The sequence below is a fragment of the Chrysemys picta genome, chromosome 10 (genome assembly GCF_011386835.1).
Source record: "Chrysemys picta bellii isolate R12L10 chromosome 10, ASM1138683v2, whole genome shotgun sequence".
NCBI classification, from domain to species: Eukaryota; Metazoa; Chordata; order Testudines; family Emydidae; genus Chrysemys; species Chrysemys picta.
In genome coordinates this window covers 32,198,656-32,221,511 of record NC_088800.1, presented here as the reverse complement: position 1 = coordinate 32,221,511, position 22,856 = coordinate 32,198,656, and the positions used below count along the sequence as shown (strand labels likewise).

The 22,856-nt window shown below is 41.3% G+C and overlaps 1 protein-coding gene across 14 annotated transcripts in view; it reads left to right on the top strand.

Annotated features, from left to right (window-relative positions):
• The window catches only part of RORA (RAR related orphan receptor A), a 563,622-nt gene that overhangs the window by 524,071 nt on the left and 16,695 nt on the right, over positions 1-22,856 (top strand). For 8 of the 14 annotated variants that reach the window (XM_065558338.1, XM_065558344.1, XM_065558346.1 and 5 more), the window contains 4 exons: positions 12,101-12,242; positions 14,018-14,224; positions 18,188-18,309; positions 22,676-22,808. In XM_065558338.1, coding sequence (XP_065414410.1) covers positions 12,101-12,242; positions 14,018-14,224; positions 18,188-18,309; positions 22,676-22,808 — 604 coding nt within the window. Of the gene's footprint in view, positions 1-12,100; positions 12,243-14,017; positions 14,414-18,187; positions 18,310-22,675; positions 22,809-22,856 lie in introns of all 14 variants that reach the window. The other 6 variants (XM_008164088.4, XM_065558339.1, XM_042853815.2 and 3 more) reach the window with 1 other exon arrangement.

Below are 22,856 nucleotides of genomic sequence, written 5' to 3'. Positions count from 1 at the left end.
TCCTAGATATATGATATTGGGGAAGGCCAAAGCCATGATGCCTGAATACTGCCTGACTGTGTCACAGTTATCGTTGCCCCTCTTCATCACTTACCTTAGGAATCAGCCAGTCATTTTCAGCCAAAGGACAACTCTGATGTGCAGTGTGAAAACCCAGGTAGTTGCTCTACTCTATTCAAATCAGACTCTTTATTTTTGATAGGGACAGCCATGCACACCAGCAGCCCTGAGCAAGTGACTTTGTGTTTCATATCTTCATCTTAGTGCTCCTCCCCATCCCATCATCCAGACCTAGAAATTTAGAGCATCAGTTAGCTTGGTTCATTCTAATTTCTTTACACAGCTTACATTCAGCTTGCCACACAGTCTCCAGCCACATCTCTCAACGTCTAAGGTCTTGAAGGAGTTCAGAGAGAAATTCTAAAAGAAAGTCAACGTGCTTCACATTATTACGGACAGTCTGCAGTATTCCTAGGTTCTCAGCCAGATATCGCTGCTCTGCAGTTCCAACTTGAGATAGGGACAGGAAGAGGACAAGAGATTCCTCCCATCTCCAAAATATCAAACCCAAAAAGGAAAGAAACACTAGAAAGAGCCACAGTGAGTTTAATCTCTTGGGGGATGTGTTAATCACTCCAAGTATTCATCCAGGTCATCAGCTGGAGAGGGTCCATTTCTATGTTCATCCTTTTATCTGGTCTCCTTTTCCTGTACGAAGAGTTGAGGCTCATGAATTTTATTGACTTACACCCTAACAAGCATAAACCCTGACCCTCAGCTCTCTCTAGCCCAAGACCCTCTATACGTGAGCATAGGAAGAAGGGGAAAGCCATTTTCCTAATGCCTGAATCTCTGTTGGAGATTCTGGATACCAGTGGATTCCAGGACATAGAAGAAAAGATCCCATCAACAGGGCTGTAGAGGAACCATACTAATAGGTTCAGCCGGACAAATCTTTCAAACTCTCCTTGGACCACAATGTCTGCTTCATTTTTTTAGATAATCCAAAATCTGTGTCATCACAGGAATATCAGCAGACTAAAGATACTATTCTTGAGATGGCTTCCCCTCCATAGTGCGAAGTTCTATTGGCTCATGATCTCTACCCACTTGGAAGATTGGCGAATGTTTTCTTCTCCCAGGTTGGTACTGCTTCAGACAAATGGGCTTTCTAAGAGAGCAGAGACCAGGCATAGAATCCCAAAATGCTCCCTCTCTTACCCTCTTGTCTTTTCTCCCTCCTCAGGACACCAGTAATTGGCAAGTAGTGCTGGACAGTTCCATGGAACATGTCATCACCCTCAGGTTCATTATTCCATTTTCAGTGAAAAAGCAGGGTTTTGTTTGTTTGTTTGTTTGTTTTTGGAGGGAGGGTGGAGACTAAAAACAAAAAACAGTAAGCTTAGCCCAGTATTTGTCCGGTCCAGATGGAGTACAGCAGTAGTCAAGGTTTTTTTTTCCTGAATGAAGACACTAGCTATTCTAATGCAAGAGAAAACCCCTTCATGTGATCAATCAACCTCACGAAGGTTTGTCTCTGTACTCTGGTGTACCTATGTCCCCAGTGCTACCTGAGAGATGAAGTCAAGAAAGCCACAACCAATTATAGTAATTGTACATCTCAAGTTGTCCCAAAGTGCGTGGTTATCTTGACATCCACTTTGAGACACAGGGCATCTCGTTTTACCAGTACCTCTATGGCTTCTTATCAAAGTCTTATTCATGTGAAGAAGCAGCACTTTGACACTCTACCTTGGTTTTCCATAGAATATCAAGTCAAGCACAAGGGCTCTGTCCTTATTTTCAAGGCTGTCAATGGTCTGAGCACTGGATATCTAAAAGATCACCTAAAGCTCCAGGATGAAGATTATGGTCAACCACTCCACTCCTCTGGCTCAATGGAACTTTCTGCTGTAAGGGTAAAGCTAGAGTTCAGGAGACAGAGCTTCCTTGGGAGCTGGTTGCAGACTTGGGAACAAATTCCCACAGGAACTAAGGATGATCACAAACCTCACCACCTTCCAAGTACAAGGTGCATTTCTTTGACCTGCTTTCTCTAACATAAACATGTAGCAGCGTGTATGTATGAAAAAAGAACCACACTGCACACACAATCCAATCTCCCATTGGGAAGAGGATGAAAGCAAACAAGCCACACATAATATAGTAGGCAGATTGCCTAATGCACTGTGGGAAGGTCCTCAGATTCTATGGTGAAGAAGATGGTATGAGAACCAATATAAAACAGAACTGTTCAGATCTTCAAGACTCACAATATTGTCAATGACCAGAATTGTTCCTCAGTCCAGTCTGAGAAGTTCATTCACCTAGGAGTTCTTGGGCAAACCTCCACAAGAGGAGCTTTTGGCGAAGCTGGCAGGTCTCACTTTACCAGTGCTTTCAGCAAGTAGGTGCATGGCCATCTGCATGGAGACAGTACTCTGGGCAATTCTGCTTCTCCTCCTCTGCAAGATCCCCTGATCAACCATTGGAACTCACCTGAGCAGACATAAGTTCATCCATTGAGAATCCCTCCATCAGAATGGCTTTTCCACCTTTAACTAACGTAAATCCCTCACTTATCAAAGGACAAGGAGGTCCCTGTCTGAACCTTCAACAATCAGAATAATGACAGATGCCAGCCTGACAGTGGGGAGTGTAAATGGAGTCCCATATGGGTCAGGCAAATGGTTTCCCCTGGTCTCCTATACAGTGAAGAATGCAAAACTTAATCTGCCTTTGAGAATCCAACCAGGTCAGCTAAGCTAATGGTGGGGAAAGCAAAAGCAGCCCTCCCCCCCAGTAAAACAAAGGCCCAAACAACAAACTGAGGGATGTTCTTCTGTTCTTGGAGCATCAGGACCATAGGATAACTATGTACAGCCAGGACAACTAAGCCTACACACACTTGAAGCAGGTGAATAATATCCCGCTTACCTCATTCATGTCCTTCACACATTCTTGGTTTTGGGGTTAAAATGAAATATCGTTTCTGCTAGGTATCTGACACTCTGCGTGTGTTCATGTATTTCTCTTCTTAAAAAAGAACGGCACTCATGGAGTTCAAATCTTCCTAACCTTGGTGGGGATGACTGTGTTCAGAGTGTAAATGATCATGGTTTAAAATGTCTTTAAAATCCTGTGCTGTGGCAGATGTAAAGGTAAAGAAGGATTTTGTTCGTGTTACGCTCTTCCACAGTAGAAGAAACAAAGTCTCACTGAAGAGAGCTATTTCGGGTGGGGGACAACTTGGTGTATCTTGGTTTCTCTCAATGTGAAACAGTTAGGTACTATTTCCCCACAGTGTGTATTCCAGCTTTTTTGTGGCTGTAATCACTGCAATTTTATATGTTCTTATACTACTCTTCACATAATCTAACCTTTGATTTTAAAAAATACCCTAAGTTTGAATTATTTCACACACTGCTTTGATGGTGCAGCTATTAAGGTAGTGGTCCCAGTCCTGCACTGTGATTCTCGGGTAGACTCTTGTACTAGTTCAAAATCCCAGTGAAGTCAGTGAGGTTCCACGTGGGTGCAAAAATCCATCCATGTGCATCAGATTGCAGAATCATGGCCCTAAATGATCATTAAGTGAACAGAAGTGCTGCTACCCTCTCAAGCCAGTCTTGTGGGAAATGATCTCCAATAGCAGCAGCGAAGTTGGATGGTTTCTTCTCTCTCGCTCTTTTCACCCCAGTGTGGTGGGAACTTCAAAGCCAAAATGGGATTGTTTAAATGCTAACATTATTAAACACGGGACATTTATTTTATTTTCTAACTTAAAAAATAAAAGGAAATTAAACGCAAACATCTACGCTAATGTAGCATTAAGATTGCACATTTGAAACCACAAAAAAGCTGGGAAGAGCAAAAGTTAAGATTCCAATAGCAATGTTAACTTGGCCTAATTCCCCTTTGCAGTGCTGTAATTATTACATTTAATAATACTTAGTAGTCTTTTCTGTTCAGGTTTCAAACTTTTTTTATTATATCCTTTGGCATTTTTAATGAAGCCAAGTTAATGCTACTCAGGAATCTTTCATTTCCTAACTTCTTGTGATTTTAGCTGTTCTACCTTAATCTAGTGATCTATATTTAATATTTCCTTGTGTTTTACAAAGAAATAAAAACCTCACTGAACATTTGCAAGCCTCCTGCCTCTTACTTGGGCTTAAATGCCTCTTTAAAAAAAACACCCTCTTTTTTTTAACCAAAAAATGAATTTCCTCATCAGTCTATTGCTAATCTCCTCTGTGAAAGTTAATGTACAAAACACATTTGAGGGTGAAGGGAAGAAAGTACCCCTCTCTGTAATACTTTCAATTGTCATTGTTTGGTTTGTTGAGACAGAACTGAATTTTCATTTGTGATTAGTAAATACAATCCTTGAAAATCTGTTGGGTACCATCATTAGAAGAGGGAGAGTGATTGAGTGCATCATCTCCAGCTTTGTCCCTAAACAGAGAAACTATTTTCGAGTACTACTTGATATTCTAAATTTAATTCCTGAATAGTTTGTAGAGACTTATAGTGAAATACTTTGATATTAGGAAACAAAATTTTGAATATGAATAGGGTTAGAAGGATTATTTATCATCGGTAAATATCAGTAAACGTCAATTTCATCGGACGTATAAATTGAAAAAAATATCTCCATCGATAATAATCCAAATTTACACACAGGCAAAATAAGATAAAAATGATGCCTGAGAATTTAGAGTTTGATTTAAGGATAAACACTTTGTATATTTTGATGTGAGACGTTGACAATTTGTGTTTTAACAGTTATAAAGCATTAAACTTTTGAATTTAACATCTGTCATTAAATATATGTCTGACACACAAACACACACATTATTTCCCACAGCGGTGAAAATGTAAATTGAAAAATGCTTAGAAATAAAGATTGATATCCGCTGAAATTATGAAAAAATAAAAATCGAGATTTGCCATGCCTAGTTCTGAACTATGCCTTTAAAGCTGTGGATAGAACTAGTTTCAGGCCACTCTCCTTACTTGAATGCATACATTCAGTTTCATAACACCTTTCACATAGGGCACTTGAGGGCATTTCTTGTACTTTCAGAAGTTTAAAGGCACCCAGCCCTCACTCTCTTGGCACTCTTCAAAGCTGTGAGAGAATCTTGTTTTGTTAAAAAATACAACTGGAGTATTCCTATTGTTGCTTTGAAGGAGAATACTTTCGTTTTTCTTTTCACGTGGACTTCAATTTATTCATGAATCGAACTAGTTCTAAGTTCTCCGATTATAAAATCTTTTTTTGTTTGTTTTTTACTTAACTCTGAGGGTCCCTTTAAATCCTGTGTTTTTTTTTTCCTTTTTTCTAATACTGTACTGTTCTGCCTAAACCAGTTTCCAATAAAAACTGGTGAGCTGTTATGGATGGAACCTAATCATATTACAAACTGGGTTTATCAGAAGCTTTGTATAAACTGATAAAGGCACTGTAGGAAAACCTGTCTTGAATATAATTATTACCAGTTTTGGTTTTTGCATTTGTTTCCAGAGCTGTTAAACCCTTAATCTCTATTAACAAATACTTACCCAAAAATCTTTCCCCTTGAAATCTAAAAAATAATTTAGTTGTCATAAAATGGTTACAAGTACAGTTGGAATATTTTCATCCTTTTCATATAACAATTATCTCTTGTTATGTTTTTAAAAGAAATTTGAAGAGAGTTTGATTTAAAATCAGGAAGGATTCCCCCCACACACAAATTGTTAGTTGCTGAGAATATTGCAAAACTTAATGATACGTGGATGTCTCTAAATATTAGCCATAAATCATGGGATTATGAATAAGTCTTAGTTGTCACAGGCTTGTATATAATCATTCCAAAACGTCTGTCATTAGTATGCAGCAAGGCAGCTGTCAGCTGTTTTCTTGTAATTAAACAGCCAATGAGCAGCTAATTAAGACATATGTGTATACAGAAGTGGAAGAGGGTAAGCTAATGAACTGTAGGAATCAATTCATTAAATGAAAATTGTCAAAAGACCAAAACATGAGATCAGCATTTCAGCCTGTGCATAGCTGGGAAGGGAACCTATAAGGTGAGATTTATGACATCAGGGAAGCACAATTGAATTTCTCCCCTCCTAAAGAAGGAACCTAAACCAACATGTCTATAATACCCAGCCATTAAATAGTAAAGTTATTGAAACTATTAATAGGTTTGGTGAAAACTGCTATTTACATTTCAAAGTTGCTTTTTTAACAAGCTTGTATCCAAGCTGACAAGCAGATGAAAAGTTCCCCTACGCTTTTTTTTTTTCCAAACTTGATTTTTTGGCACTCTATGAAAAAACATACAGTGTGCTGTGTATAAACAGGAATTTGAAAGGCAGAGATGAAACTAATGTTCAATTCTGCTCCTCTCTGTTCTGCTAGAACTATTTTAATCTATGTATGCAAAAAGAGACTTTAGGATGAGATCCTGGCATCATTTGAAGTTGATGCGAGTTTTATATTGACTTCGGCGAGGACAGCATTTCACCTTTGGTGCAAATGATGTAGTACCAGCAAACCCTGAACCAAATTGTGCTCTCAGTGACACCATTGTGAGCTTTTAGGGTCAGGATTTGTCACTTATTTTATATCTTTGTACGATGTCTTGCACAATGGGGCTTGTAGAGGGGTCAGTCACCAGCTAGTGCACCCCCTCATGACCAAGCACGGTGCAGCAGCCACTTCGACCCTGGAGCCCCTTGTTGACAGCCCCCTCCAAAACTGTGATTGTTTGACCCTTCTCACAACTCAGCCCTCCAGCCAGGTCACTTATAGTTCACACCCTTTCTAGCGTAGTTGAGAGTCCAGCAAACAGAATCTAATGGCCTGAGGCTGGGTCTTCAGCCTTACCCTGGGCTCAATAGTCCTTTCTCCCTTGAGTCAGGAGGGCTTTTACATCCCTTTACCTGCGGGCAGGTATGGGAACCCAGGGCCTCTTTCTCCTCTCCTCTGGGTTCCAGCCCAGGGACCCTGTAGTAAGTAGCTAAGGTCTGCTTCCTCAGACTCACTGCTCTTCCCCTGGTTCTGGCTCCTTGCACCATTTCCTGCCAGTTTGTAACTGATACAGTCCCCCTCAGGCTCACTGCCAGCCTTCTTCTGCCTGGTTTGTAGGCTCTTATCCCAACTGTTGATGATCCACCAGTTAGGTTCAGCTGAGGAGCTATCCACTCTGTCTCTTGACCTTTTGGTGGTTGTGACAGGATGGAGTTTATACCCTCCGTCACAGGACCTAACTTGGCTATGGCGTTTAGGCGCCACCACAACATAAATGATAGTAACAGTAATTCTTAGAGCATATGGCTTCTAGCTGGCCTCCATCAAAATTGTAACTGTATATTCTATTTTTCCTCCTCACCCCTGCTTTCCCTGCAGGAATATCATGACTAACTCAACGCCTTTGACAAGACAGTGCAGATTGTACAAGAGCAGTGTATATAGTTGTGTTGTGTTTTCAAAGAAAATTCCAAAGAACTGTAATTGCTTGTAACAGCTCTTTGATGTTAGGGTTTTCACACATACATTTGTAATAATGTGAGTCCAAAGGGTTAAAGAATTCTAAGATAATTGGCAAAAACATATAATTAAGACCCTGGTCATTTTTAAACAAAAACCAAAACCCCACTCAGGTCAAATTTGGCTTTTTTTTTTTTTGGTTTGTCCATCATTAATTACAACCAAAAGCCCCAATCGGAACATTCCTGAGCTCTGGGGAAGTTTGGATCTATTTCTGAAAGTTGTAACTTGGGTTTTGCTGTACTTTAAATGCTGTTGATGTTTTCAGCAGACACACATAGTATATAGCACAGTTGATCTTTAAAAGCATTACACTGCATTCATCGGGTGTAAACAGAAAATGCTTTTAAAAGTCCCAGTTGTAGATGGCATGGTTCTTTAGGCAGTTCTGCACTGTTGAAATCTAATTGCAAGCTGTAACTTAGTTGATAAATTGTACACAAAAATGTACTCGGCAGATATGTCTCTAGGACAAATCTAGAAAGAGCAAAAAGCCTAGTAGTTTCTCAGTTACAATATTGAAAAATAACCCTCTGCTTGAAACCGATCCTCAGGAGCCATCTACAGACCTTCCCTATATAAAAAGGCTAACTGTCAGTGTAGCCACCCACAAGAAATTGTCTGCTTGCCCAAATTAAGGATTTACCCAAAAGAAGGCTATCATTCTTCCAGTTGCATACAGGGCCAGATTAACCCATCACTGGGCTCTATGAAAACACAATTGTGGGTCTCTCTAGTGGACAGCTAAACTAGATGCTCTAGCAGTAGGAACGCATTTGTATTAACCCCATCCTGACCAGCACAGCTGCGCTAGTGATCTGTTAACACAAGCACAAGGGGCTCCTGCGGCAGGGATGTTGCTTAGTTAACTCTCTCCTATCCAGATCAATTTGTGACTGGCTCCTGCTGCACAGACACTCCCCTATTTAATTCCTTCGGGTCTACCCCGTCCCACCCCGGACTCGCCGCTGCCCCTCTACAGTTCCTCCTGAGCGAGGAGTCCTGGTGCAGGAGCTGGCCCTCCCCACAAAGTGGCAAGGAGGAGCAATCCTGGCTGCCCCACTTCAATCCTGGCTGCCCCACTTCCAACTCAGGTTTGGCTTGGCCACCCATTTGTCATGACGGAGGGGTGGCCAGGCCAAATTTGAGTGAGTGGTATTGCGACCTGGCTGATGGGGTCACTGCACTACTCAGTTTGGACCCCACTCCCTACTAATTTGGGCCCCAGGCATGTGCTTAGTTTGTTCATGTTGTTAATTCAGCCACGATTGAATGGCCACTCTTGTTAAGCTATTGATCAAGTTGCCTTGCAGGATCCCAGTGGCTGGCAGTAGGAGATGAAGACATAGCACAGTTCATGTACCAGGACAAACATTAATGCACCTACGAGAATGGGCAGTATGGGGAACTGGCTGGTTTAGGGGTCTGATAATAGGAGATGGGGAACCTTTCATCTCTGTCACTAGTAAAGTTGATATCCAGCCCAGGGAGTCCTGGTCCCATTTTCTAGTGGGTATCTACTTGCACCCTTACTAGGAGTGTTACTAACAATGCCAGTGAGCATGGAAACAGAGCAATCTTCTTTGTCACTCCAGTGAGGGTTCAGTCATGTTGTCAGGATGGTATTTGGAAACTTGCACTGTCACGGCCCTGGGCTTCAACTATCCTTCAGATAATGAAAGGGCTTCAGGGCAGTTTCCAGTGATGTCGGTCCAGCATTATTCATTACAACTGTGTGAATAACTGATTTTTTGGTTTCCTGTCAGTTCTGAAAATTCACAAAAAAAACCAACTTTGGGTCAACCAAAAACCAAAATTGTTCAGAATTTTCTGTGAATTGGAAATTAGAAAAAAAATGTCTTCAGGTCAAACAAAATTTCTTCAGGTCAAACTTCTGTTTAGTTTCCAGGCATTTAAAAACCATATATATAGATAAAAGCAACAAAAATGAAGGGCAGGGACTGGTCTCTGCCCAACCCCATCCCCACATGGGTGCCTCACCCGTGGGCTGTTCTGAGGTGAGTCCCTCTTTCATTCTCTCCTATTGAAACGGTTCCACTTTGTAAAAATACTTAAATGTTAATTGGGCCGGAGAGAGAGAGTGAAAATGACTCCATAGCCTAGTGGTTAAGGCACCTGGGAGAGGGACACCTAAGTTCCATTCCCTGCTCAAATAAATGTTTAAGTATGTTATTAAATTTACAATGGGATTTATATCTGAAAAATCAAAACACTTCATTTTGGAAATGTTAAAATGAACTGTTTTAACATTCCCCACACCCCAAAAAACAATTTTTTTGACTGAAACAATTCACCAAAATTGACACAAATTTGTAAAATGTTTTAAGACTAGCCTAAATCTGCCAAAAAAAAAATGTTTTGGCTGAAAAATCTCATCCATCTCTACTGTTCACAAACACTAAATTCACTTATTTGAAATTCACTTATTGAAGAAACAACAAGGGTCAGAATAAAGAGAGGCGTGACTGATCAGAAACAGTACTACAACACTGCAGGGCTGAGGGAAGGAACCTTCAGCTCCCACTTATTTTTTTTTCAGTATGAGGGCATCTGCAGTCAGCTACTCTTAGATATAAGGGGAATAGCTGATGTAGGACTCTGTCCTCACCTCTCCATAGGTTTGGTACACGTGACTTTGCATTGTGCATTGACTTAGGGCAGTGTTTCCCAAACTTGGGATGCCACTTGTGTAAGGAAAGCCCCTGTCGGGCCGGGCCCGTTTGTTTACCTGCTGCATCCGCAGGTCCATCCGATCGCGGCTCCCACTGGACGCGGTTCGCTGCTGCAGGCCAATGGGAACTGCTGGAAGCAGCGGCCAGCATATCCCTTGGCCCGTGCCGCTTCCAGCAGCTCCCATTGGCCTGGAGCAGCGAACCACGTCCAGTGGGAGCCACGATCGGACGGACCTGCGGACGCAGCAGGTAAACAAACTGGCCCGGCTTGACAGGGGATTTCCCTACACAAGCGGCATCCCAAGTTTGGGAAACACAGACTTAGAGTCATGTTATTGTCTGCAAGAGACCAGCTGGGAAGTTGCTTCCTTGTCATCAGGGGCGGCTCTAGATTTTTGGCGCCACAAGCATGGGAGGTCCCCGGTCCTGCGGATTCGGCGGCATGCCTGCGGGCTTTGGCGTACCCGCTGCCAAATTGCCGCTGAAACCGTGGGACTGGCGGACCTTCCGCAGGCAAGCCACCGAAGGCTCCCTGACTGCCGCCGTCACAGCGACCAGCAGGCCGCCCCCTGCAGCTTGCCGCCCCAGGCACGCGCTTAGAGCGCTAGTGCCTGGAGCCGTTGCTGCTTGTCATGCAGAATTTCTCCATTCTGTTTGTCTCACTTGCTTATACACCAGGTGCATGTGCCAAGGCACTTTAGGATTTGGGCTTCAAATAATTAAAACATTGGTCAAGATCCAACAATAATTAAAGGGTGCCTAGCCTTTCTGAGGAATTATTTTCTCTGCCACACTGTTCATTAGTCCATTATGTGGTAACATGAAACTAAAATACTGAGTTAGCATATGTGAAATGCCTCTTTATGATGACAGCACCACCTCAGAACCCTTGTGAAGCAGGTATTACACACTCCCATGCATGCACATTTATGAGTGGGAAGTCTGAGACAGAGAGATGAAGTGAACTGGCCAGGATCTCAAGGTGAGCCAATGACAGAGTGGGGAATTGAACCAAAGAGCCCTGATAACCAGGACTATGTTGTAACTGCTGCCCAGCCTCTCACTGTTTTTAACATTTTCTTGCGGATGTGACCCTGGTGACTGTCCATTACAGAGAGTTCAGGAGAACAGGAACACCTCACTGAGTGAAAGAACTCACTTTAGCAACAAACTAGAAAATCCACCTCTTCCCCCTCCCCATAATGAGTTGATCACATTCCTGACTGAGGGAAGCTCTGACCATCTACCTCCATTTTCTTCCTGCCTTAGACACACACACTTGCCCATGCATATGCACTCGGCTACACACACACCCCTATGATTACACATCAAGGTCTGTCATCCTCCCATCCAAAAAGGACAGAATGGGATGTCAGAACAATGGCTTAATCTGCCAGTGAGGTAGCTGTAGGATGCTGCATTGCACTCCCTGTCCCCGTGGTCTGAATGTGCTGTCCCTGCTGAGCCAGGAAGAACAGAGAATGGCACCTAGATTTTTCCATGGCAGTGAAAAACACCTCTGCTAGGACACTGGCTGGCCAGGAAATCTGATCTTGAAACGCTTTCACTTAATCAAAAAGGATTGTTACATTTGTGTTACAAAAGTATATTAGAGTATCTCTGAAAATAAAGAAGAAATGTGTAAACACTTCCTGCCTCAGATTATTTTCTCATTTAAAGTTTTTTTTTTTTAGAAAAGAATTTTTTTTCTCAGGGAAAAAAAGTTAGCTCTTTAATTTAATGAATAGGCTCCTCTTAAATGCAATTTTCCATTAAGTGTGAATACCATTCAGAATCTTGCCTATGGTGTCCTATGAATCCAGTGACTAATAGCATCGTATATTTTGCAATTCTATCACAGGGCTTTTTCAGGAGGAGTCAGCAAAGCAATGCCACGTACTCCTGTCCTCGTCAGAAGAACTGTTTGATTGACCGAACTAGTAGAAACCGCTGCCAACACTGTCGATTGCAGAAATGCCTTGCTGTGGGGATGTCTCGAGATGGTGAGCACTGCTAGTCCAGGATTGGCATGTGAAAAATAATACTTAGTACGATGCCTGCTCAAACAAATCCTAATGTAGAACTTTAAAATTACTGATGCTATGTTCATATCTGAGAATACCCAGTGGCTTTTATATACTGTATTCTATAATGAAAATCTGTCAGTGCTATCAGAGAGCTAAACAGTTACTCGATTTTTTTTTCTCCTCATTTGCTATAGTTGCTTGTCCCTGGTCACCCCATGAAGATGCCATTTTTAGTCTAACTGTCCTAACATTTGCTCTGTGTGTTTATTACACTCAGATTCTTACCGTTCCAAGTAAAACTCTAATCATTAGATCAGCGTAGACCCAAATTATTTACAATTCACGAATGAGTCAAATATTTGGATATGTACAATCTGTGAGAATGGAAGAGTAAAGTTGTAGAATGAAAATACTTAAAATATTTTTTCTTGGCAAAGAGACAGAGAAACCTTATATCTTCCTTTAAACAGGACAGTCAATGTCTTCCTAAGACAAAATGTTAAGTGCTTTCCATACTAAACCCACCTTGTATGCATGCATGACACCTTGTATGCAATACAATGGACAGGCAATATTTCACGTAACACATTTTAAGGACATTACTGAATACAAGACCAGATTCGCAACTGATGTAAATGAGTGCATCTCCATTGATTTCATTGGAGCTGCCGCCACATTGGCCAGCTGAGGATCTGGCTCAGTCTTTTCTCAGTTCATATTGTCAGCAGTGTCCCACGTCCATAATCCCAAATGTTCTGAAAACAATGTGCTGCTCTGTGCACATAATAAATGGGACCCTACTCCCTTTGACTTACTTTTCGTGTGGAATTAAATGCCTGACTGTTATTTAAAATCTCTAATGGTTGGTCTCATAAGTGGCTAGGTTTCTTGGAGTTGTTTGGCCTGCTACAGAAACACATGTGCTGATAGTCTTCTTCCCAAAAACATGAAGCCTTTATAGCTGATATCGGTCCCAGAAAATATATAGCATGTTCTTAGGAGCTGCTGTCATACGCAAAACTACTGATGCCAAGCCAACACAAGTCTTTTGCTTCTGATTTTAATGTGCTAGTTCACAAGCACATTAGATATATATGAATATATCTTTTCATGCAGCATACTTATCTTGTGGATTTATTTACTATAAATCATTGATTAAATGTCTTTGTTTATCACATTGACAGACTTGGAACACTAATAAATGTCTGTTGTTGTAAACTGGCTCTATAGCTTTTCCATGCACCTCAGTCCTGATTTCTAAAAAACTTGCTATTTGAGCCTCTTCTGGGCAGAGCCCACCAGTTTATACCTAATCATATGTTGGCTACGCTTATATGTGTACATGCAATAGGAATTGTGCTACTGGTGTCATACCATCAAATTTCATTTTTAATTGCCATCCAACAGTGATGAGATTTGATTGCCTGGATGTTGTAACTCTGACATCTGTGGTGGTGAACCTGGAATGAATATGATCTATTATCTATACAGTTGTAGAGCTAATGAACTATCAAAATAACAATAAAAGCAAATGGTTAAATTAAATGTTTTATTAAAACTGCCATTTAAAGAATATAAGATGTAGCAGGAAGTGTGGTAGTTAAGTTGTGACTGTACCTGTAGGTACCTGGAGATATTTGCACAGATCTAGGTTTTCGTAATGTGTTCATCACTGGGATCTAAGTTCTCAGGATGGTTATGGTGTAGTGGTGATGTATGGAAATAAAGTGTGTTTTGTGTGTATATTTCAGCTGTAAAGTTTGGTCGAATGTCAAAAAAACAGAGGGACAGCTTGTACGCAGAGGTGCAGAAACATCGAATGCAGCAGCAACAGCGAGATCACCAACAGCAACCTGGAGAGGCAGAACCACTGACACCAACATACAGTATCACCACCAATGGGCTAACAGAGCTACATGATGACCTCAGTAATTACATTGATGGGCATACCCCTGAAGGTAGCAAAGCAGACTCTGCAGTTAGCAGCTTCTACTTAGACATACAACCTTCTCCAGATCAGTCGGGTCTTGATATTAATGGAATCAAACCAGAACCAATATGTGACTACACACCAGCATCGGGCTTCTTCCCTTATTGTTCTTTTACAAATGGGGAGACCTCGCCAACTGTGTCCATGGCAGAATTAGGTAATAAGAGAGAAAAGTTTCCATTGTAATTGCTTTAATAATACCCTTTGGATTCAGAGTAACACATTTAGCCTTCTGTGAATGCTGCTCTAAAATTACACACAGCCTTGCTGTTTTGGTAAAGCTGTAAGAACTGTTCCATGAAGCGCTCAGCACCCTGAACTTCAGCTGGCAGTTGATGGCACTCAGCACCATACAGAATCAGACCAGCAAATTCCACTGGCTCCTTGCTGGTGGGATTTGGGTGGTTTCCCCTGGTTTAGAATCCTATTGGAGGTGGGGTGAATCACGAATGCTGGCAGTTAGATAAAATCATTTTTAGAACTGGGCAAATAATATTCCTTGAGTAATTTATTTGATGAAGAACAGCATCATTTTTTTTAATTATCAGACTAATATTTTTCCCATCTCTACTCTATGTTCCAGCATAAAATGAATAGGCCTGATTCTCTACTATTTTGGAGTCATTTGCACCTGTGACATATGGGTCCAGAATGCTATTCTAATTTGATGGCTTTTTATACCCAGTTTACTCAGGTGACTCCAGAAAGTATGAAGTAGAAGAGAATCTGGTCCCAAATTCATTAGGGAATGAATTCTAGGAAGTTCTGTTAATTTCCCTAGGGCCCTTATAACGACAGCTTTACTTAGCATGTTCTGCCCTACATTTTTCTCCCTGAATGTCTTCTTGAGTACTGAACTCCACAAACGTACTTTAGTGACTTGTCTTAAGAAGGGCTCTGTAAGGTGGCTTGCCAGCATTACACAAGTGGTTTTTAAATCCCGGTTTGCTTAATTGAGCAACCAGTTGTTTTAAAATACCTGTTTTGTTTATTTCTGTAACATTCATGCTAAATACTCATTTACAACATCACTAAAAGTAAAACAATCTATTTGGAAAATATCATATTCTTTGACAAATCAGCATAACACAAGTTTGATTTCCCCCTCCCTATTTTTCTTAATAGGGACATCTTGCATGAAAACAGGTTTTTTGTTACTCCTGTTTGAAGTCCTCCTCCTCCTCTGCTTGTGGAATCCAGTTCTCTGCAGCGCAGTTTGTTGTGACTTTACAACCAGAGGATTATGTTCCTGTTTCAATTCAAATAATTTGAGTCTTAGATAAGTAAAAATGAGAAGAAGAAATCTGAAAATAAAGGTTATGCCAGCAGCTTTGTCTCAGTCAAATGGTTTTGTGTGTGTGTTTTCATGGGTGATTATTAAAGGATAACCCGACAAAGGCAAGGGAATTGAAGGCTAGCTCATCCTAAGTGAGATGCTAAGTTTGGAGCCTGGCTTAAAGTAGTGGTTTATTATGTTACTTATCTTTTAAACTGGTTTGTAATATGGTTTGGCTGGCCAGCATGGACAGGGCCAAACACTGTAATAACCATATTTAAGTATTTTCCAATCCTGTTCATAAAAGTATGTAAGCACGTGATTAAATACTTTCCTGAACTGAGGCCTAGATTTGTGCTTAGCCACGCTATCAAATCTAGCCCAGTGTATCTTGCAAATACATCCCCCTCCCCGAGCTGTCAGATGTTGTGACTAGGTTCTAATGTTGTTTTTAAGGGTATATATGTATGAAATTGCTGCTGGAGCATATGAAAGCTGTGGTGACAACAACCACTTTATACTCTATGTTGTGTAATTTAGATGGTGCATATGATCAGCTTTTATTGAAGGTTGTAATTTAAACCTTTATTGAATTGTCTTGCTCTTGAGAAAGGGCTTCAATTAGTCCATTTAGCATGATGTGAAACAACCTGTTTTGTAGTGTGAGTTTATTATTTAAAGAATTTTTCAAACAAAGAAACAGCTTTCACAGAAAAGCTGACTCAAGGGGCCTTAAAAGGGGAGTTATGGATGACCATTTAGATCATTTTAGGGCCAGAGGTTCATGGTGGTTTAGCCAGAGAAAGCACTGATTGCAGAACTGTGCAAGTAGGGGGACCAGGATTTTGCTCTTTAATAGATCTGTTTCTATGTGCTTAAATAAGGATGGGCAGGGAGGTAGGTTGCACGTCTAAGGGCACATTTTTTAGGCGTCTGCCTTTGAAAAACCTCCTCCCAAATATGTACAAATCAGTTATTGATAAGCCATTCAGATGTGTTTTAACAAAGCATATTGGCAAAAGAAGGATGGTCTCTAGAATGAATATATTGTATGTAAACCTCCATCACGTCGAAATGGCTACACTACTACTTTAAAACTAAGGAAAATTTGAGACATCATTTGTATAATTTTTTATCTTGGTTCCCTAAAAAGTGTATTCTCAACCAAGATTTATTTTTAAAAAATCATCCCTAGAGAAAAAAACTTGCCAAGGAGGCAGCCTCTATGATACAGTGTCCCAGCTGATATCTCGCAGGATGGGTCCTCTATACCTTACATTCCTTTTTAAAGAAAACATTTCTCTTATTTCAAACGTTCATGGATTTAGTTCTGGAGAAAGATGCCGGTTTGACAGCCGTGGCGAGAAATGCTGTTTATTCATGAAGCAGCTTACAGCACCAGCAGGGCTGTCATCACCCCACCTCCACTAATGTGCCTCCACCCTAAACTGATGGGCCCATTGACTCCTGGGCCACTCTTCTGTGGCTCCTAGTAAGGAGTTTAGTTTTTTGCCCAGTTCCCCAGGCAGGTTTCCATCTCAGTAAAAACACCAAGACCACCAGCTAGTACAGTACATTACATTGAGAGCAAGGTGAAACTGTGAGTTTGCCGATCACAAGGCTTTCTCAAGTTTCCACGGAGCTTTACCTTTACATAGTTTCAGATGGGTTTTCCTCCCTTAAAACCTATTTGGCAATCATTGCTCCTGGAGAGAGGAGCTGTTTCTCTCAAATCTCAGTATGCCTACTTCAGCCCAGGTTCACCCAGACATCTTAACTAAGCTTTAACTTGGTAATGAACTAATAACAGAGCAAATCTACCAGTTTTTGTTCATTATTGAAAATTTCCTATAGCTGCACTTGTGAACCAGTAACATACGTAAATGGGTGTACACTGCCCTCTCCTGGATGGTCTCCGACCACTGTGGGAACACTCTCAGAGCTATTAGGTATGTATACACTGCAGGAGTATTTTAATTTAATTTAAATCAGGGTGATTTAATCTAGCTAGTTTGGATACCAATAGCAGTAAGCTGCAGCAGCCCACTTACTCAGGTGGCTAGCCCGCACTAAAGTCCATGCTGCTATGGTTCAACTGTTATTGGTGTCTGGACTAGCTAGATTAAAGCTAGCTTGTGCTGCAATCACACCTCCAGGTGCAGTATAAATAGCCCCTTACAGTATGTCTACGCTGCAGCGGGGAGCATGCCTCCCAGCCCAGGTAGACAGACTCGCACTAGCTCTGCTTGAGCTAGCGCACTAAAAATAGAAGTGTGGATGTTGCAGCAAGGACTGGGGCTCGGGGTGGTCACCTGTGTCCCAAGTCTGCCCAACCCCCTTGGTCCAAGCTCAGGTGGCTAGCCTGAGCTGCTTCGCTGCCACAACATCCACACTGCTCCCAGCTCCAGTATAGACATACCCTTAGGGAGCAGAATTTTTTTTCTTTACTTGTATCTTTTTGCAAACGTCCTAAAATATTTTTCAAAAGGATAATCCAAGGAGCTATTGGAACTATCAGAAAATAGATTAAAGTTCTTTTCATAATAACTAAAGTTTCTAATCGTAATTTCTGCAGTTCACTCTTCTGCTGGACAGAAATCACACTGGGATAGCGTTGCTCTTTTAATGCATGCCACTTCTTACTCTTCCTTCTAGAACATCTTGCACAGAATATTTCAAAGTCACACATGGAAACTTGCCAGTATTTGAGAGAAGAGCTACAGCAGATAACATGGCAGACTTTTCTGCAGGAAGAAATTGAGAACTACCAGAACAAGGTATAATAAAATACCGTCTTTAGACCTTCTCGGGTTTTTTAAAGCTGTTAATCTTATAACATTCTGTTAACTGTTAAATTCAGCGTTTTCAATTTTTTTCTATTTCTAGTAGGAAATTTTGGTTGGTTTGTATGCAGGAGAGAAGTATGTACCCTGCACCTTTAACTTGTCACTAGTAATAAGCTGGAGTGAAAAGTCGCAAGTGGGTAGTGATTTCTCTGGATCTCGCATGTGGGGTTTTTACAGGTGTGGCACATACTCCTGGTTACCTGTGCTTAAAGAACAAGGGTTAGAAAGACAGAGCCAGTGAGTACCACTCCTAAATGGTAGAATGAGTCTCTGGATTAGTGAAATGAGTGCTCCCTACAGCTAGGTCCTGTTTACATTTCTGTTGCTTAATTTGTGGTGTACCCAGGCACCAAAAATCCTTAAGATTAAGAAAAACTAGAAGGGCCAGACTCAGAAACCCCAGGTTCTTGTCACCCATGTCATACTGCTGAACATATCTATGAGGACACGTGGGCTGTGTTGTCTTCCTTATGTTGACATCAAGCTGTATCAATAAATGGCCTAATATCTTAATGCTGTATTTCAAATCCCAAGTGCTCAAACATCATGAGTCAGGTCCCAAAAAATCATGAATTTAATTTAAAAACCATAAGATTTGGGTCTTGGTATTTTTCTTCTGGTTTTTGAATGTTTCATTTTCATGTTTTCAAGCTTTTCTCCACAACCTGGAGGGGTGGAAACTTTCTTTTTTTTAAATGAGATCTGAGATTCTCTTAGAATGGCCTGACTCCAGGAGCTAGTGCTTTAAGAAATGAATTTAAGACTACTGTTAAAATCTTGAAAGCTGGCAATACTGTTAATAAAGCTGAGGTTCGGATAAAAGGTTAGCTGGGTCAGGCTCAATCAGCAGCCTATATGCAAACTGATGTGCAATTTGATATTATCCTTGGGTCCATTTCAACATTGCTGCTTTCCCGGATTCTCTTTTAGTATATGTGTTTTGGAGTATTTGTGCATTTTATTTGTATTTTTTTAATGTATTTTTTGTTTGTGCATTTGGTCCCTGCCTTGTGTAAGGGGAGATGTACAGTTATGCTGCCCTGGGAGAAACCTTGGGAAGAAACTGACTATCAGCCAACTGGAATGAGGGCAGTCTAGTCTAATTGTTGGAGAAGGCGGCAGGCCTAGTGTTTATGGTCAGAACTGTAGTCAGTAGCCAGGGTCAAGCTGGAGCCTGTAGTCAGAAGCCAGAGCCAAGGGTCAAATCAGAGGGCAAGAACTGGAGTCTCAGGCTAGACAAGGTGCAAGACAGGAGCAGCAGGAACCATGTAACACAGGAGCAGGCACAGTTGTGGGCATGAGCATTGCAAAGTCAGCGAGGAGCTGCTGCTGCTGGCTTAGAAGCCAGCCTCAACAGTCGATCAGGTTGCGTGGCTAATCAAGCAGCCTGCTGCAGGCCAGCTGTACTGGGGCGGGGGAGAGAGAGCTCTAGACTAGCTCTGCTGTAGGCCCTCATTCCTGATACTGGCTTTCTGAGCCATTCCTCCATTCCTGCTCCTCACGCTTGGGGACAAACCCTGTCTCTGCCTGCATGGTGGGTGCACAGACTGCACAAACCATGTACAGCTCCGTGTGGAGAGGGAGTCATGGCCATCCCCCTGTCCCTTTGAGAGGGATGTGAGCTCCCATGGATGCAGAGAGGGAGCAGTACCTGCACTCCCATGAGCTTAGGGGACAATCATTCTACTTCTAGCCCTAACCAGTAGTATAATACTCATAGACTGTGCAGCCAGAAGGCACCATCATGATCACCTAGTCTGACCTCCTGCAAGCTCCTGAAGTCTCCTCGCGTAAGGTAGATTCTTCATTCTTCTGAGCATCCTGTAGTCCTTCTCTGCATCTGTTCCAGTTTGAATTGATCTTTCTTAAACATGGGAGATCAGAACAGGACTTAGTATTCTAGATGAGGTCTCAACAGTGCCTTGTATAATGGTAATAACACTTCCCTATTTCTACTGGAAATACCTTGGCTAGGATCGCATTAGCCTTTTTCATAATCACGTCTGATAATCATACTGTGATAGACTTGCTATATTGGTCATTCTCCTCCTCTGTTGCTTCCAGCTGATACATCCTCAGTTTACAGCAAAAATTGTTGTTGTTAGTCCCTAAGTAAATGACCTTGCACTTCACACTATTAAATTTCATCCCATTTCTATTACTTCTGTTTTCTAGGTCATCCAAATATTCTTGTATGATATTCTGATCCTCCTCCATATTGGCAATACCTCCCAACTTTGTATCATCTGCAAATTTTATTAGCTCATTTCCACTTTTTTTTGCCAAGATCATTAATGAAAATGTTAAATAATATCAGTCCCTAACCAATCCCTGAGGAGCTCAACTAGTAACCTCTTTGTAGACTGACAGTTCATCTGTCAGCATGACTCATTGTAGTCTCCCCTTTAATCAGTTCCTTACCCACCTTTTGATTCTTGTATTAATCTCCATCTTCTCCAGTTTAATAATTTCCCATGTGGAACTGCATCAAATGCTCTACTGCAATCCAGGTAGATTCGATCTATTGCAGTTCCTTTGTCTCGAAAATTAGTTATCTTCTTAAAGAAAGAGATTGGATTGGTCTGGCACAATCTACCTTTTGTAAACCCATGTTGTATTTTATCCCAATTACTGTTTACCTGTATGTCCTTAACTACTCTCTCTTTCAAAATTTGTTCCAAGACCTTGCATATAATTGAGGTCAAACTAACTGGCATGTAGTTTCCCAGATCACTTTTTTCTTTTTCTTTCTCAGATATAGGTACTGTATTTGCAATTCTCCAGTCATAGGGTATTGCTCCCAAGTTTACAGACTGATTAAAATTCCTTGCTATTTGGCTTGCAATTTCATGTGCCAGTTCCTTTAATATTCTTGGATGGAGATTATCTGGGCTATGCAATATGGTCCCATTAAGCTGTTTGAGTTTGCCTGCCATCTCACATGTGGTAGATTCTACTTCCAAATCCTTGTTCCCATTAGCCACCCTGCCACTGCCCCCAAGCTCCTCCATTACCCATGTTAAAAACTAAGGCAAAGCATTGATTTAGGTGTTGGGTCAAATCTAAATTCTTTAATCTCTACCCCATCCTCAGTGCTTAGTGGTCCCACTTTTTCCCCTTTGTTTTCTTTTTATTTATATGGCTAAAGAAACTTTTACTGTTGGTAAAGGACTCAACCCTTCTGCCAGCTCAGCTGCACTGGCCAGAGTTTTGGGAAGTGCAGCAGAGGCTCTGCTCACCATTTGATGGGTGTGGGAAGGGAGGGATTACCCAATGCCTTGCACTTCCAGCCACAGTGCAAGGAGGCTGCACCAGGGAATGAAGTGTCTTATTCCTGTTTTCATTCCTGCATGACAATATAGGGCCATGCTGTAATCTGGCTCCTAAATTGCACTGGCTGCTTAATATGTAATGCGGAGGGTTAATTATTATTTAATTGTTATTTGAGATAGTGCATTTCTGTTTGGAGATTAAAATCCTAGAACTGGGTGTAAGGATTCCTGGTTTCTGTTTACAGTTTTGCCTTTGAGTCACTCTGCAACTGTGGGCAAGTCACTTGATTTCACAGTGCCTCGGTGTACCTGTACAGTGGGTAGCACAATGCTGTCCTCCTCAAAGGGGTTTTGTGATACGTAATTAGCCTTTGTATTTCCATAGCACCTTCCATCTGAATGTCACAAAGCACTTACTAGTGAAACAGTTCTTGGGAAGTACTATTAAACCCACTTCTGTTTAGATAAATATTTCTTGTGTTCTCTGCAGCATGTCTATCGTATTAAAAAGTCCCAGTTTTTACACTACATAGGTAGTTTCATTCTAAATTATTGAGACGCTTGTGGTGCAAATGACTGGTTACCAATACCATAAATAATATGTGATTATATATATTTTAAGATCCCCTTGTTATTTGATTTAAATTCAGTAGGAAACAGAGTACTTGGTAAGAAGCATAGAATTACTTTTGAGAGCTTAGTTATGTCTGTTGGGTCCAGTTCTGCCTTCTGTTGCACGCATACAAATCCAGTGTAAATCATTGGAAGCAGTACCCAGGCATCTGAGGGGAGAATTTGTCTCTTGAGACAAGAAGTCCCAGCCTAGATCTTATGGCCAACAGTAAATGAGTGCTGCACGTATACATATGCCTGTAAGAAGCTCGTTTACCCTTTCCACCTCCTAAATTATACTCATGAACGCTGGCGAGGTTTGGGGGCTCTGCTTTGCTTTTCAACTTCATTTTCCTTTATGAAAAGGAGCTTACACAAGCTTGAATAGTGATTTATCCCTTTCTCTTCAACAGCAGAGGGAGGTAATGTGGCAGTTATGTGCAGTCAAAATAACAGAAGCTATACAGTATGTCGTGGAGTTTGCCAAACGCATTGATGGCTTTATGGAACTGTGTCAAAATGATCAAATCGTGCTTTTAAAAGCAGGTATGTTGGTGAATTCTGAGGCCTGCTTCTAACGAGCTTTTAACCTAG